Here is an 18,294-nt window from a genome sequence, read left to right on the forward strand (position 1 = left end):
TAATGCTTTTTTGTTCAACTTTTTTCCCTGATAAGTAATGATGTTGGGCACTTTTTTACATATTTACTGGCTGTTTGGATATCTCCTTTGAAGTAATTATTCAAGTCGTTTCATCATTTAAAAAATAGGGTAGTTGGTTGTTTTCCTATTGTATTGGAGGAATTTTAAAATGCACATGTAAGTCCGTATAAGTGTACATCTTTGTGTTTGTGCATGTATAGATAATATATATGTACCTATGGATAATACATTCATACATACACGGTCATCTTCCTCTCCCTATCTTCCCCAGACTATGCCTTACTTAGCCTAAATGATATCTTCTGATAGCCAATATTTTTAATTTAAATGAAGTTTGATTTATCAACTTTGCATTTCGTAGTCAGTGCTGTGTCTTGATTAAGAAATTCTTTACTGTTCTTGCTGAGGCCAGAAGAACAATGTGGAAATTTTATGAGATAAGTTTTGTATTGAATCAAAGTGGAGTTTTGGGGTATGTGTATGTTTGCTCATAAATGTCCAGTGATTGTTCTTTTACCTGTGTTAGAAATCAGTGGATTCTATTTGTGTGTGTTTGTTTTCATCTATTTGTCTATCTCGATGGCAGTACCATTCAGCTTTGATAATGTAGCTTTATAATAATTTTTGAAATCAGGTAGTACAAGTCCTAAATTTCATTCACTTCCTTCAAAATTTCTTGGCTCCGTTAGGACCTGTGAATTTCCATATGAATTGTAGACTCAGCTTGTAAATTCCTATAAAAGAACCTGCTGTGATTTCCTTTGTGATTGTATTGACTATGGATTTTGTGTTGGGGAGGAATTGACATTATTTTCTACCTCAGCAATATTAGGAGTGTGTACTTTGTTAAAGTGTCCTCAACATGGTATAGTTTCAAAATTTTTAAAATTTCCATCGTGATGGGTGAGAAGCAGTGTTTCAGTATTGTTATAATTTGCATTTCTTTCATTTTAAGAAACATAGAAGGTGGTTTCATGTATTTAATGACTGTTGGTCTTATTACTTCTTTTGAGGACTGTCTCTTCATACTTTTTCCTCATGTTTCTGCTGGATTTTCACCTTCTCAGTTTTTAGGAGGACTATATATTAGGTATAACAGCTTTCTGTTTGAGGTATAAGTTGCATGTTTTCCTCTAATTTGTGATTTGGCTTTTGACTGTTCTTATGATGAAATTTTTAAATTAAATGTATGAATATTCTATTGTTAGTGGTGTTTTAATGATAATTAGAAATCTTTCCTCTCCTCTTGGGTTATAGAGAAAGTCACTCATTTTGTCATAATGTGATTGTATGATTTTATTTATTTATTTTTAATTTGAATATCTGGTCATTTTAGAAATTTTACCAGGTTATGGTGTGAAGAATGGATCCAACTATATATTTTTCCAGAAGACCATCGTGTGGTTCTATTGCCATTTATAAAATGTCCATCTTTTTCTCATGGGTTTGAGCAGTTGCCTTCATTGTATACAAAGTTTCCTAGGCACCTGGGGTATTTCTTGTTTCCCATTGTGTTCTACAGGTCTGTCAGTCTATTCATAACTCAATACCACATTGCTGGGATTACAGAAACTTTATAAGATTTCATATCTTGATGGTAATTTCCCACATGTTGTTCTTTTTTTAAGGTTTTCCTGGCTATTCATGTTTAACCCCAACCTTTATAATTAATCTGTCTCGTTCTAGAAGATAACTTACAGGCATATTTATTGATTGCATCTTAAATTTATAAGTAAACTTAGGAACAATTAACATCTTTGAATCTTGCAATTTTCAATAATTTTTTAAGATTTTATTTATTTATCTTTAGAGGGGAAGGGAAGGAGAGAGGGACAGAAATATCAATGTATGGTTGCCTCTCGTGCGTATCCTGCTGGGAACGGGGAACTGACCTGCAACCCAGGCATGTGCCCTGACTGGGAATCGAACCACGATCGTGTGGTTCACAGGCCTGCACTCAATCCACTGAGCAACACCAGCCAGGCCTCGACTTCCATTCTTGAACTGTGGCAGAACTCATTTTTTTTCAGGTCACCTTCAGTATCTTTAAGAAGTGTTTTATAATTGTTTTCATTCATTTTGAGAACATTGTTATTACATTCATGCATGGGAATTTTATTTTACTTTTGCAACTGTAACAACAGTTTTCCCTTTCATTGTATTTTCATATTGTTATTTATTTGTATGTACCAATTATATGCTCATTTTATACTTGGGAAAGTAAATATTATATGTACAATATTTTCCATGTATTCTTGCATGTTTTCCAAATATGTCATAGTTTATAATTAAAAATAATTTTACCTCTTTTCCTCTACTTTGCATGCCTCTTATTCCATTTGCATCTATAACTGCATTTTCTAATACTTCATTTAATACATTGTTAAATAATACTAAAGACTGTAGTCATCTTGGTTCTACTAGTTCTAATTAGGAATTCCTCTAGAGTTTCCTAATTAAGTGGCTGACTTCTCGTCTGAGTCGTACCTATTTTTCATCATCTTAGAGAAGTGTCGATCATTCCCAGATTCAGAAGTAGGTATTCTGAAAGCATGAAAAGATGTTGAATTCGGTCAACTTCTTTTCATCTTCTCTGGAATTTGTTCCCTCAAATATTCCTCATCGTTCTTAGATCTTTAAACTATCCCTACAGACTCTTGTACATTTAAACATATGCAATTCTGCTTTTACCCTTAGGAATTCCCTTTGCTTTTTCCTTCCCCCTTTCTGCCCAAAATTAAGAGGAGTAACCAGTGCTTCTTTCTTCTTTGCATTCATGGTCTTGTGGCTATTTTTGTATGTTATTTATGCAATTTTTGCCCATGTCTCCCTTTCTACCCCACTGTTGTAATGTAGCACCCTTATTCAGATGCACTTATATTTCAAAACCTGACCAATCAGTGCCAAAGAAACTTCACATCTGATTTTCAGGCCATTCCTGAACCTGAGTTCAGCTCCTATTTATGTGACTCTGTCTTTGTTTTTTAAGAGAATATATCTTACTGACTATACTATTGAAGTTTTCCCAATGTTCCCCCTTCATGTTCTCTCTGCCATATACCCTGAAACCCTCCAGCATCCCCTGCTTTGTACATGTCTATTGGTTGTATATACAAGTTCTTTGACTTCTCTATTTCCTATACCATTCTTAACCTCTCCCTGTCTATTTTATGCTTATCAATTATGCTTCTCATTCCCTGTACCCTTCCTCCCTCATTCTGCTTATACCCCACTTCTATTGAAAATCCTCCATGTGATGTCCATTTGTCTGATTTCCTTCCCATTGTAGTTCTTTGCTTAGTTTTGGTTTTCAGTTTTTCAAAATGTTCATTTGTTGATAGTTGTGAGTTTCTTGTCATTTTATTGGCTGGTATGGCTTAGTGGATTGAGCACCAGACTATGAACCGAAGGGTTGCTGGTTTGATTCCCAGTCAGGACACACACCTGAGTTGTGTGCCAGGTCCCCAGTGGGTGGCACTTGAGAGGCAACCACATCTTGATGTTTATGTGACTTGGTTACTGTCCTGAAATCTAGGCATCAGGCCACCAGGTGGAAGGAGTCACTGTGTCTGACCCAAATTTGAAGGTGTTGTGCCCTCTCCAAATTTTCAACTCATATGAAGCTTCAGTTATGCAAGATGAATAAATTCTAGAGATCTGATATGTGATGTAGAGCCTCTAGTTAACAATAGAGTATTGTACACTTACAAATTCTTAAGATAATAAATCTCATGTTAAGTGATATTACCACTATAAAAAATCAAACCAAAATAGCTAAGACACCCATACTAGGAATATAGTGTTAAAAAGTCCACCATATATGATGTCATTGTTATGAGAAAATACATGGCATTATTTAAGAGAGTAAATGTTAGGAAAAATTGCATCATTCGATTAACACCAGGTTTTAAAGGAAATTTTTCACAGTTACTGGGCATGATTTGATTCCTGTATTCTTTTTAAAATGTAGTAATTCTGGAAGTATGGAATAATAAGTGAATAAAAGTGTGAATCTTTCATACGGTGACCTTCTGCACTAATTCAAAGACTTTCTGCTCCCCAGTGTTCATTGTAGCAGTATTTACAATTGCCAAAATATGGAGGCAGCCCAAGTTTCCATCAGTGGATGAGTGGATTATAAACCTGTGGTACATTAACACAATAAAAGACCACTCAGCTATAAAAAAGAAGGAAATCTTACCTTTTGGGAGAGCATGGATGGACCTGTAGACTATTAGGGTAAATGTGATCAGCCAGTCAGAGAAAGAGAAATACCATGTGACTTTACTCACCTGTGGATTCTAATGAATGGAATAAACTAACAAACAAAATAGAAGGAGGATCATGGATACAAAGGACAGACTCACACAGAGGGGATCAGGGGAAAAGATCAAGGAATTAAGAAAAAAATTAAAAAGCTCATAGGCAGAAACAGTAGCGTTATCACCAAACTGAAGAAGTAGGGAAGAAAGAGAGGGGATAAGTGGTGATGGAAGGAGACTTGACTTGGGGTGGTGAACACACAATACAACATACAGATGATGTGTTATGGAAATGTACCCATGAAACCTACATAACTTTATTAACCAGGGTCACCCCCCAAAATTCAATTAAAAATAAATTTTAAAGAGAAGAAAATGAACTGTGAAAAGGTCTTCTTTTAAAGCAATAAAAGTATTAGAAATATGAACAATCAAATGGAAATAAATACATATTTATCCACACTAATTTTACATGCAGATGGATTAAATGCTGCCATCAAAAGACATACAGTGGATTAAGGATAACAAAATAAGACACTTCCAAGTGCGATCTTCAAATCAAAGACTCACACACAATGAAAGTAAAGGGATGGAAAAATGTCATACATGAAAATGAAAACAAAGGAAAGACAAAAATAGCTTTGGTAGCAATACTTATTGAAGAAAAAATAGAGTTTAAAACACAGGCTGTAACAAGAGACACAGTAGGACCCAGCAACTTCACCTCTGGGTATTTATCCAAAGAAACTTGTATGTTCATTGCAGCATGATTTACAATAGCCAAGATATGGAAGTAACATGAGTGTCTATCAATAGATGAGTGGAGGAAGAAGGGGTACAGACATACAATGGAATATGACTCAGCCACCAAAAAGAATGAGATCTTGCACCACCACAACATGGATGGTTCTAGAGGGTGTTACCCTGAGTGGAATGAATCAGACACAGAAAGACAAATGCCAGATGATTTCACTTCTTTGTGGAATCTAAAAAACAAAATAAGCAACCAGCAGAAAAGAAAGAAACTCAGAAATGCAGAGAACATTTTGATGGCTGTGAGATTAGATGGCTTGTGGGGAAGAGTGAGAAAGGTGAAGGGATGTACGGATTAGGAAGTAGAAATTGGTAGTTGGAAAATAGTCCTGGCGAGGTAAAGTACAGCCCAGGAAATACAGTCAATAATTCTGTAGTAACTATGTATGGTGCCAGATGGGGACTAGATTTATTGAGGTGATCTGTTTGTAAGTTGTATAAATGTATAATCATGCACACGTGAAACTAAGATGATATTGTACATCAACTGTGATTGTAAAATAAAAGGAAATAAATTATATATTTTTGAAAGAAAGTGAATAATAAAGAAATCTTCTATGTATTGATCATTTCACTTAAAATAATAATGAACTCTCTATCAGATAGGAACAGCATCAGTAATTTTAAGTGAAAGACACTTTTCTCCTGTTCCTTTGTTATTAGTGACCACTCTTTTAATACTTGTGGCCTGACATCACTATGGCATCTGTCTCTCAGGTCTGTTCTCTACCAACTCTTGGTTTGTGTAGGGACAAATATTGGTGGTGTCATGACCCACGCAGTGGTGAATGTCAGCGTGTCTTTCTCTAACCACAATACCATCAACCATGACACGTGGTGCAACACACCTGCTCTCATCAAACTCTCTTTATTCAGCACTATTCACAAGCATTTGGATTTCATAGCCATAAGTGTTACAACTAACCATCTTCGATGGTACGTACTCATTCTTATTTTCCTCCCTCCTAAGGCAGATGCAGAAGCTGCTCTTTCCTTTGGGTCAGGAAAATGCTTTACTTCAGCTCACGTCCTGGGACGAGGAACAACATTGGGGGTTCTCAGGTGAATCTGAATCACACAGACGATTTGCTAAAACATAGATTCCAGGCCCCATTCACAGAGTTTTTGATCCAGTAGGTCTCGGGGAGGATTTGAGACTTTTCAGTAATAAGAAGTTCCCCAGTGATGCCTCTCCTGCTGCCTGGGTTGCAACCATGGAGAACCGGCATCTTTTACAGCAAAGCAGAAGCCATGCTGAACTATCCTCTGAGGACCTCATTTCCGGAGGCCAAAACTCTGAGATTTTTCTGTTGACCCAGAGAAATGATGATATATCATTTTACTTTTCAGTTTTCTTTCCTGAGCATTCTGAATTTTAACTGTTTTCTTTCTAAAAAGTGATGGGTGTCATTTTCTCCCCAAATATTTTTTCTCCCCCTTTCTTTTGCGTGCAGCCTTCTCTACTCTTCATTTGGTTTCCTTCCCACCACTCTTGCATTGGCTTCCCAAAAGACCCTGAGATGAAGACTTAGGTGAGAGTGATTTGTCAGGAAGCCTCCCAGGTAAACCCAGTGGGAACTCAGAAGTGAGACCCTAGGAAGCTGGGAAAGTGTGTATGGAAGCACCATGTGACAACTGTCAGTAACAGACCACACACTCGGTGATGCTTCCATGAGATCATAAGGAATTTCCAGCCAAGAGTTTGTGATGCTGAGAGAAAGGGCTGGACCTGACCACAATGTTGAATATGCTGCTAGATCTGGGTGGTTTAAATAAACAATGAGGCTTAGCTCGCCTCCCAGGCATACTGGAGTTGGCAACTGAGGAAGAGTGAGCTGGGAAGGAGGGAAGACCAGGAGGACACTCTGCAAATACATATACTAAAACTAAACTAAACTAAAAGGAAATAAGTTTAAAAAGCATTTCCTTCAAATTATTATGCACCCTAACATGACCTGTTAACAGAATGGAGCATTGCCTTTTGGTAAAACTGATTAGTCCAAAAGGAGAGAACTGGATCCCAAGGATAGGAGCTCCCTAATGATACAGACCACTGAAACACGGGAAGACTGAAGTGCTCTTGTTGACCAGTCTGGCCAAAGCACATCTGTGTTCTATCAACTTAGGACACTTTCAATTTCAAGAAAAGAGCCAAGGATCACTAAGCAGTTTTTAACACTTTGCACGTGGAAGGAGACTTAAGGGAAACAAAGAATGTTGTGAGGCAGTTGCTGTACCACACAGTTCTGTTTGGGTTGTGGGTAACTGTAACATATATGCTTGGGGGTTGGGGGAGATGTTTCTAGAGTTTTAACTGAAACATCCCGAAAATGATAACTTCAGATGATCTTTCTCACGTTTTCTGCCCCTGCTGGGTGATCTCCAAACTACAATTTCAGACAAAGCTTTTCACACAGTGGGCCACAATTTGAAAGTGGGCCATGGCAGCAACTCCATAGGGCAGAACTCTTGGGTAAATCTCAGGAACATCAGCAACAAGGAGAAATCGGCAGCTATGAACTTGACCATCGGATCCAAGGGGAGCACCAGCCTAATCCTGGAGGGGGGCCCCTGTGGTGAAGCAGTGTGGCACCTGTGAGCATGTGCTATGCAGTTGTGTGTGCAAGTGATGCAAAAGTGCTGAATGAGCACATGCAGAATAGGTAGAATGGCCAGAGTGAGGACAACAGCATCAGGCAGCTGGCCCTGAGTGGGTGTCTGCAGTCCCAGCCTTGGGAGTGTCTATGCAAGGAGCAAAACTTGATGCTCTAAATAACATACAATGATATGGGCCAGGACATTACAGGTAGGGTTTATTGTGTATAGGACTCAATTGGTCATCAGGCTAGGCTGCTTTCTACAAGTAGGTGGAGCCCTGTGGTTTTATACTGCCCTCTCATTAGTGACGTAAGTGCAGGGGAAAACTGACCGTGAGCAGGAAGGGGTGTCGTGAGTCCACCCATGTACCTGATGTTGAATGCAGTATGAGTTTACTTAAATGCATCAGAGGTCTTGATTTTGTTGTGCAGGTATACCTGATGTTGAATGCAGTATGAGTTTACTTAAATGCATCAGAGGTCTTGATTTTGTTGTGCAGGTAGCACTAGAGATGTAAAACTTGACTGGGACAGTTACCCTAGTGAGGTCTTTATTTTCTTGATGGATTCAACTCTGTTCCTGATTTGTGCCCTGAAATTTCTCCTCTTTTGGTATAAAATTTTACTCCTGTCACATATCTTTTGCCAAAATATGTTAATCACATTTATACAATTGTGTTTGAGACCACAAGAATTCTTCAGAAATGTTCAAAAATGCATGAATTGGTAGAGGAAAGATCGTGATCTTTGAAAATTGAAGACATAGACTGCCATAGAAAACTTTTCTTTTCTTCTGTTCTGTTGGTATCTAGGAATCTTTTCCTTTTTTAAAAAAATATTTATTGTTGTCCAATTATAGTTGCCTGCGTTTATTTTCCACCACTACCCCACCCTCCAACCACCCTAGCCAAACTTACCCCTCTCCCTACCTTCCACCCCACCCCCAGCTTGTTTGTGTTCATGTGTCCTTTATAGTTGCTCCTGAAAACCCTTCCCCTCTTTCCCTCTTAATCCCTTCCACCTCTCCTCTGGTTACTGTCAGATTGTTCCTAAGTTCAATGTCTCTGGTTATATGTTGCTTGCTTTTTTCTTTTGTTGATTAGGTTCCATGCATTTCTTACTATGTGACCTGTTAAACTTTGTTAAAAAAATGCATTTCTTACTATGTGACTTTGGGTGGCTCGTACATGCTTCAACCTAATTACCCTTAAAATGAAAAAAGGGATACAATCTTCATGCTTTGTGAGGATTGATTATCACATGGTGTGTGTGAAGGAGCATTGTGAACTACAGAGAACATTGTACGTGTCACGTCTTGCCTTGACTTCAAACCCAGTGAGTCTAGGAATGGAGAATGAAACACTGGAAAATCAGCTGTGCAAAGGTCACCCTTGTGTTTCAATCTCTCAGGCTTATAGCATCCTGATGGTTGGTTCTCAGCATCACTAATGGGTTGCCTGGGTCTAGGGATATATCTGGTGATGTGATTCTTAGTGACTGAAACCTGGGCTCAGTAACGGAAATTGTGCTGCTGCTGCTAACCTAAACCAGACAACAATGTTACTAGAAAAGAAGTATATACCAATATCCTTCATGAATTTACATGCCAAAAAACTGACTGGAGAAACTGGCCAAGAAAAAAAAAAACCAAAGGAGGAAAAAGTAGTTTTATATAATTTTGAAGTAGAGTTTGACCCTAGGAACATAAGGTTGCCTTCATGTTGAAAAATCAGTTAATGTCCTATGAAAGGAGATAGAAAAATTTCAAATAAACAACCTAAGCCTACTTCTACAAGAACTAGAGGAACAACAACAAACAAAGGCCAGAGCAAAGAGAAGGAAGGAAACAATCAAGATCAGGGCAGAATTAAATGACACACAGAGTAAAAGAACAATTCAAAGGATCAGTAAATGCAGGATCTGGTTCTTTGAAAAGGTATATAAAATCGACAAGATTTTAACGAGATTCATCAAGAAAAAGAAGACAGAAAACTGTCTTGAACCATAATTAAATTTAAAAATTAAGAAAAAATTAACGTATCGGTGAAAATAAAAAGGAAAGAAAGAAAAAGAGGAGGGACCAAAATAAATGAAATCAGAAATAAAAGAGAAGTTACAACCCATACCACAGAAATACAAAGAATTGTAAAAATTCCTATGAACAACTACATGCCAAGAAATTGGACATCCTGGGTGAAATGGAGAAATTTCTTGAAACATACAATCTTCCAAAACTGCATCAAGAAGAAGCAGATAGCCTGAAAAGACGGAAAACACCTAGTGGAATTGAAGCAGTAATCAAAAAACTCCCGGCATACAAAGTCCTGGACAACTGGGCTTCACAGTTAAATTTTACCAAATATTTAAGGAAGAACTAACTCTCATCTTCTCAAACTATTCTAAAATATTCAAGATGAGGGAAAACTCCCAAACTCTTTTTACAAGGCCACTATCGTTCTAATTCCAAAACCATGTAAAGGCTCAACAAAGAAACAAAAATACAGGCCAATATCACTGATGAACATAGATGCTTAAATCCTCAACAACACACTGCATGTCTGAGTTCAGAAATACATTAAAAAGATGATACATCATGTTCAAGTGGGATTCATCCCAGGGATGCAAGGATGCTACAATATTCACAAATCAATAAACATAATACTCCACATAAACAAAAGGAAGGAAAAAAATCACATGATCAGATCAATAGATGCTGAAATAGCTCTTGATAGAATCTGGCACCCATTTATCATAAAAACACTCAGCAAAGTGGGACTAGAGGATGGATACCTCAACATGATAAAAGCCACATACAAAAAAACCTACAACCAACAATATCCCCAATGGGAAAAACTAAAAACTTTTTCTTCAATATCAGCAACAAGACAAGGGTGTCCATTTTCCCCACTCCTACTCCACATAGTACTGGAAGTTCTAGCCAAAGCGATCAGACGAGAAAAACACTAAAAGGCATCCAAATTGGGCTGGAGGAAGTAAAATTGTCAAGATGTCAGATGACATGATAGTGTCCATAAAAAACTCTATACTCTCCACCCAAAAATGACCTGACCCTTTCAGTAAATTTGGAAAAGTAGTGGGATACAATGTCAATATTCAGAAATCGATGGCATTTTGTACTCCACCAACAAAATATCAGAAAGAGAAACTGGGGGAGGAATTCCATTTACAAAATGAAAAAAAAAAAAGTACCTAGGGATAAATTTAACCAAGGAGGTAAAAGACAAAAAAGACCTGCAACAAATAACTATCTAGAATATTGATATCTGTTTCTCTCTGCTTGTATAGGAGCATGTCAACCATCAAGACAGCCTTAGAAAAGCCTTGGTTTGCTTTAAATGAAACATTGGGGCATTGGAATTGAAGCTCCCATGGATACCATCTCTGAAGAGGCAAGGATCTCAGAAGAAATTTTTCTGGTATTGCATCATGCTTACAAGAGCCCTCTGAGATTCTGAAAGAAAACTGAACATTTTAATGAGTCCACAAAGTCTTTGGCCTTGGGTCCTAAGGAGAACATACTTGTGCTACTTACTTTAGTTTCCTGTAATAGATTGTATTTCTCTATTTCTTCCACATGTGCAGCGGGATCGAGAACAGGGAATGGGATTCATTAGTGTCACCTGGGTAGTGGACAATTCTCCATGCAAACAGGCAGATGAGGCACCATCACTGCTGAGCTTTAGTGTGGAGAGAGCAAGTCCTCACTGCTGTATGTGTACACACTCAGACACACACACACACAGGCCATATGCAGTGGTTTCAGTCAGACTTTCCTGGAAGATGATGGGTTCTGCCTTTCTGTTCCACTCTCATAATTTCTCCCAAAGAACATCAGACATTAACTCTAAACAAAAACATACATAACTCATCAGCTAACCAAGTCTTGAACTTCCCCAAATAGAGATTCATTTTTTGAATAGAAAATTTTCCATCCTTACTATGTAAACATGCTTGACAAAGGGTGTTGAATACAAATTGGCACATAAAATTTTATTAATCTTTAAATCAGTCTCAGCCAAAAATCTACACTGTGTGACTTGTGGTTATCTGAAATCTGAGCAAGGTCTCTTACCTCTATCCTGTTATTTGGTAAAAATTTCCTTGCCCACAGTGATAATTTGGGCTGGAGTACTGTATAAAAGTGTGGGGACAAAACCCTGATGCCTGGGGAAGGTGCTGCATTAAGCCATGACACCCAGCTATTCATTACAGTAACTCATGTTATTATTAAGCAAAGGCTTTCCAGGTCTCTCTCAAGTCATTGCTCAAGTGTCAGATTCCACTATTTGAACTGGAATCTCTAACACTTGCCCTTTCAGCCACTCTCGCCTGTGTGCTGCCCCGCTCCCTACCTTTCCTTTTCTTCAGTGCACTTTCATGTTTCTTTCATGCATTATGAGTGGAGACAAATAGGTCTACCCTACCAGGTCATTCCGAGGAATGAACGCGGTACAATTATGTATGGTTTTTCTGGATCTTTCAGATGAGGGCGCTGGGTCAGATACAGAGGTCAGTATACAGTAAGCACCCACTACAAGAAATTTTTTCCCAGGTGCTTTGTTCTTAATTGTTCTTATAAACATGTGCCTGAATGAAAGGAAAGGCCACTAAAAGCCCCGTCAGGCACCACCAAGGCATAAACAAATATTTCCTCTTCCTTAGGGAGCAAGGATCCTGAGGGAGTCCCTGTAACTAGGTCACTGTGGTCCCTAATCCAGAATAACACTCTTCAGTCTCTGGTTATCTGCGAATGTTATAAAGATTCTCTTCCATCCCTGCAAGCTGGACTTGGGACTCTGGACAAAGTAGGTCAGAGACCATGTTCTTCAGCTCAAAAGGAGAACCAAGACAAACTAAAGGCTTTGAATTTTAAAGGAGAGAGGCAGAAGCAGAGCAGACTGAGCTCTGAGTTGTCCCCTTCTTGTCATCAGGGCCATCTGAGTCTCCATGAGAGAGATGGGTGGGAGGCAGCAGAGTCAAGCACTGTGACTGCAGTCAGAAGGAGGGTGAGTGCCTGCCTGATCTGGTTTGTGCTATAGCAGAGTGATTAGGGAAAGAGGCTGAACCCCGGAGCCAGACATCCTGAGTTCCCCTTCTGCTGCCACTTAGAAGGACCGGGACTTGTGCCCAGTGTCCTCATCTGTTCAATGAGTTTAATCTAAAAGCCTGAGACCATGTAGAACAGTACCATTGGCATAGTTAGTGCTCAGCAAGTGTTTCTTACTTTTTAAGTTTAGTTAATACTTTACCTTATTACTGCAGTATTATTTTCACATAGTATATCTGCAGCCATTCCTGCTAAAGACTCAGGGCATCACAGCCTCATCTTCCTGTTCTGACCAGCACTGACCAAAGGTGGAAGGTATAGGGCAATTGGCTTCTGCTTCCCAAAAGCACTGCACAGATGGGCTCAGATCACACAAAATTTGATCCAGGGCTGTAGAGGGCAGGCAGTACCAGAAGAGTGTCACCACTGCAAAGTTGCATGGTCATCCCAGCTGAGCTTTGTGGACTTCTCCTCAGTTGGATGAGCCCTTACTCTGGAGGCAACTTTCACCCACCAACAGTTACTAGGATGATTGAAGCCACATGGGGACCATAAATACAAAGATGCAGGAACAAGCAGATGCCATATCAACTCTAAGTTCCACTCTCAGGCCTGAGTTGTTTTTCTCTCTCTATGTGAACAACTCTTTTCTTTTTCCCTCCCAGACTATCCCAGAGGAGGATGGCTGCAGATAACTCCTCCTCTGTGACAGAGTTTATCCTTGCAGGCTTAACGGACCAGCCAGGACTCCAGCTCCCTCTCTTCTTCCTGTTTCTAGCCTTCTATGTGGTCACCATGGTGGGAAACCTGGGCTTGATAGTACTGATTGGGCTGAACTCTCACCTGCACACGCCCATGTACTTTTTCCTCTTCAACTTGTCCTTAATTGACTTCAGTTACTCCTCTGCCATCATCCCCAAAATGCTGATGAGTTTTGTCTTAAAGAAGAATGTCATCTCCTACACAGGGTGTATGACTCAGCTGTTTTTCTTCTGTTTCTTTGCCATTTCTGAATGCTTCATCCTCTCAGCAATGGCATATGACCGCTATGTGGCCATCTGTAAACCACTGTTGTACACACTCACCATGTCTCCTCCGTTGTGTTTTTTTCTTTTGCTGGGTGTCTACGGGATGGGTGTTTGGGGGGCTTTAGCTCATATGGGTAATATACTGTATCTGTCCTTTTGTGCAGAAAACCTTATCAATCATTATATGTGTGATGTCCTTCCCCTCCTTGAGCTCTCCTGCAATAGCTCCTTCGTGAATATTCTGGTGGTCTTTATTCTTGTGGCCATTGATATTGGGGTACCCATTGTGACCATTTTTCTCTCTTATGGCTTCATTATTTCCAGCATTTTCCACATTAGTTCTACTGAGGGCAGATCGAAAGCCTTTAGCACCTGCAGTTCTCACATAATTGCACTTTCTCTCTTCTTTGGCTCAGCAGCTTTTGCGTACCTTAAACCACCTTCTGTTATACCACTTGACCAGGGGAAATTGTCTTCTCTGTTCTATACCATCGTGGTGCCCATGTTGAACCCACTAATCTATAGCCTGAGGAACAAGGATGTCAAATTAGCCATGAAGAAATGCTTCAACAGAAACATCTTCTATTGAACATGGCTGAGAAAAGAGATCCAAAGCTTTTGTTTACCAGTGTGGTTTTCTTAGTTTTTCAATGAGGGAAACAAATATCCAAACTTGCTCTTCTGTAGGTAGAAGGCATTTTAAATTTGTTCTCAAGTATACCATTTCCCTTCATTCCTTACTCCTTTCTAAGTATTTCAGTCATTTTTTATGAAAATTGTTCCACAGTTATATAGGGTTGCTGTTGAATTGGTGTAAGAAACCATTTAGATCCGGCTCTTGTGTGACACGTTGCATACTGTAGACACATATTTTGCAGGTTGCTCCTAGACATGCACACAGCTGGTGCCAGACCTGGGTCTGGAATCTAGGCCCTGGGCTTGTATCCACACAGCTCTGCTTTCCTTCAGTCATATTTTCTTGATCCATCTTTTTCATAGTAAGTTTCATTTCAGCTGGGTTTTTTGGTGTTTTGTTTTTTAATTTTGCATTTAAAGAGGTCTAATTCTATTTATAGGAATGTCATGAATCTTTTCTAGGGTTAATTTTGGAACACCAATTTTGCAGGAATGTTGAAGGTGAAAAAATGTAGTGATTTGGTCTTGGCACAATGACTTTTTACATGTTTTAAAGATTTTCAGGGGGAACGTTTAATCTAGAGTTAAGCATGGTGCCCTTTAAGATGGTGTACAGATCTCTAAGGACAGAGACTCACTTATTAGAGCTTAAACAGACAGATGTGCAGATTTAAAAGAGTTATTCCCTGACTAATAAAATAGAATCTGAAGCTTCAGTTCAAGGGTTTGAATGCTGTAATCGAGTAATAGTTTGGGGTGCAAGCGAGCCATGAGAGCTGTAGAAGCAACAATTTATTAGGGAGGCATTTGCCCTTGTATTTTAAGGCATTGTGTAGATCTGTGATCTTTGAACAGTAACAGCTAAGGAAAGCAATGGTAGTCTCAGGGCAGGTTGTGTATTCACAGTACTGGGAAAAGAGAGGTACAGCTTAATCCTGGGTCCCACACCAAAACACACGCCTATTTAATTACAAAATCTTTTATCAAAAAATCATAAGCATGTAATTCTGTAGCATAACAATACCACACTCAAACATACCATATCACAATTAGGGTGAAATGTTCAAATGAAAACTATAAACTATCACACCCATATTACCACCCTACCCACCATACTGATGCAGGGGTTACTTCTTCCAGACCTGCATAAAGTAAGAGAACAATTTTTGGTCTGAACACAACTCTTTTATTGGTAGAAGAAATGGTATGGGAACTGTTTGCAAGATATTTTGACTTGTAAACTCTTGCTAGGAAAGTTTTTTTCTATTAGGAGAAAAGGAAATGTTGGACAAATGGGTCATCTTACCCTTGAGAATTACTCTGGCAATGAGGACATGTAAAAAAAGGGGTGGAAGTGCAGGCGACGGTTGTGATTTGTGTAGTGCGGTGGAGGGGATGGCAACTGAATCCAGGACACTGACGGGTTGGGAATGCAGGAAGAATGATGGAAGATCAGTAGAAGGTTAGTAGATGGAAAAACAATCCCACCCCCTTTTAAGTTGAAGTATGATTTATATACAGAAAAATCTTGAGTGCTCAATGCATTTTTTCACATCTGTAAGGCTATGTAACCACCACCTGTCCTAAGATACAGAAGATCTTCATTTCAGAATATCCCTGTCTGCCTCTGCCCAGTAAATATTACTCTACAATCTCTTCCTGGAAATAGCTGCTATTCTCACTGTTATTGTTACAGAGCAAATTCACTTGTCCTTGAGCTTCCTATAAATGTTAAATACTGCATTGGTTTTTTCATGTCTGGTTTCTTTCTCATAATATAGAGGTATTGTGCATCTTACCCATTATGTATGAACAGGTTCTTTGCTCTTTATTATTGCTGTGTAGTGTTCAAGTGTATAAATACAGAGCAATTTATCAACTATTCTCTTCATGGACATTTGGCTTATTTTGAGTTTCTGCATATTACTAATAAAGCTGCTATGAATATTCTTGACATGTAGTTTCTTTGAAATACACTCATTTCTCTTGGGCCTATCCATAGAGGTGGATTCACTGGGTCACAGAATATGCATCCTTCCAGGACATAGATCTGAGCTAGACATGTACACTGGGCAACTACCAGTTGTGCTGACCACTGGCAGTGCAATGGAATATAAATCCTAAAGAGAAATGAGGCTTTATAACCATGGGTCCCTGACCTGTTTTGGCCAATATCATAAGGTAAAAATAATTGAATTAAAATAATTCTATAAAAATAGGACCTGGTTTCAGAGGATCCTGGGGGACTTCAACAGTTCATGCTGGTCACATGGGTGGACTATGCCTATAGTACCAGAGTAGTACTAGAAGAGCAGACTTAGGACTTTTTTGTACCAAGATACTTCCTGTGGATGCTAGTGGTGCTCTGTGGCCTGGAGACCAAGTGGATCTTGTGCAGCCCAGTAGTGGAAGGACTCGGAAGCCAGAGCCAGAAATATCTGGACCCCTCTCATTATGTACCATCCCCTCTATTTTCTTATTCTTTACTCATGATAAATTGCTCTGTGAATGTAAAACGTTTGAGTCCTGTGAATCCTTTCAGCAATGGAATGTCCTGGCTGGGTGCCTCAGTTGATGGGAGCTTTGTCCTGGACAGGTTGCATCCCCAGTCAGGGCTCGTGCAGGAGGCAAACAATTGATGTTTCTCCTACTATCTTCACTATCTAAAAATCAACTTTTAAAAAACAACATATCCTTGGGTGAAAATTTTAAAAAACAGATGCTATGTAAACCATGGAAATGAATGGACATGGGATGAAGAGATAAGAAAGACGAGGTTGGAAATTTGAGGCACTTCAACACTGAATGATGGACAGGGAGGAGGATAGCTTTGGTAGTGGACCTAACACCGAAGGGCAGGTATGGTGGGGTTAAACGTCCTGTTTATGGACCGGAAATCCCAGACTGAAACATTTTCGCTTTCCCTAGGCCACACAACTTGGTCTTCAGACCCCTAACCCTGTTTCTTTCAACTACCACACATGACTTCTGAATGAAAAGTAGTTTTTATAAAAGTTCCCTAAGGAAAGCTTTGAAAAGTACCCCCCAAAAGTTACAGAGGTTTTGTGGCTTTCTTGACCAGTAGAGATGTTGACCAGTAGATAGCAGAGTCTTCTCTATTCCAAAATTATGATGTCTGAGACATTTCTGTCCAACAGGGAAAGTCTGTGAATCTTCATTTTTAGAATTAATCTTTTTAAATCAATTAAGACTTCCCCACTATTGCCTAGAATAACCTGCCCTCCATCAAACTGCCTTTAAATAAGGTCACCTCCTTGCACTTTCTCCCTCTAGCACAGGTTTGGAAAATGGTATGCCCTTAACACATATATTTTATAGTGCTGGCATTAGTGCAACTTGTTTTTTATAGCCTATATGTTCCTTGGATAAATGTCACTTAAAAATGGATTCTTATTTTAAAAGTCCCAAACTGTGGTCTGTGACGAAACTGAGCTCTGGGCAGCTCCTGACTTTGGAAGGTATCCCAGCTCTTTCTATCAGTGAGTAATTTTCCTTTGCCAGACCTCAAAATATTGTGACTCTGGTGGTCACAACCAAAAGGTACAGGTCATCTAGCATGACTGTCAGTTCAATGCTAACACTGACAGCAATGTTAGCATATTGCAAATGTCCAAAATATTGGCAGTGAAACCAGTTATGTGTGATCTGTGTTATTTATTTAAACTTTGGACATGGGCTTGCCACATAGCTATTTATGAGAAACCTCTGATGAAGTCCTAAGTGTTTGAAAAAATAAATGTGTTGCTTTATTTATCAAGTTTCTGATATGGGCTTTATTGAACCATATTTATATTATTGAACTTAGTTTTTATTGAACTTAGTAAGTATTTTAAACAGTATGTGCTTTT

At 39.0% G+C, this 18,294-nt stretch overlaps 1 protein-coding gene across 1 annotated transcript; it reads left to right on the forward strand.

The window, feature by feature from the left end:
• Positions 1-13,419: 13,419 nt before the first annotated feature.
• Positions 13,420-14,378, forward strand: LOC118992744 (olfactory receptor 8B12-like). The gene has a single exon (XM_037054706.1). The coding sequence runs from the start codon at positions 13,443-13,445 to the stop codon at positions 14,376-14,378; it is 936 nt and encodes a 311-aa protein (XP_036910601.1). The 5' UTR covers positions 13,420-13,442.
• Positions 14,379-18,294: the final 3,916 nt, after the last annotated feature.

Source organism: Sturnira hondurensis, unplaced genomic scaffold (assembly GCF_014824575.4).
Source record: "Sturnira hondurensis isolate 20B ecotype Veracruz unplaced genomic scaffold, ASM1482457v3 Scaffold0008364, whole genome shotgun sequence".
Classification (NCBI taxonomy): Eukaryota; Metazoa; Chordata; class Mammalia; order Chiroptera; family Phyllostomidae; genus Sturnira; species Sturnira hondurensis.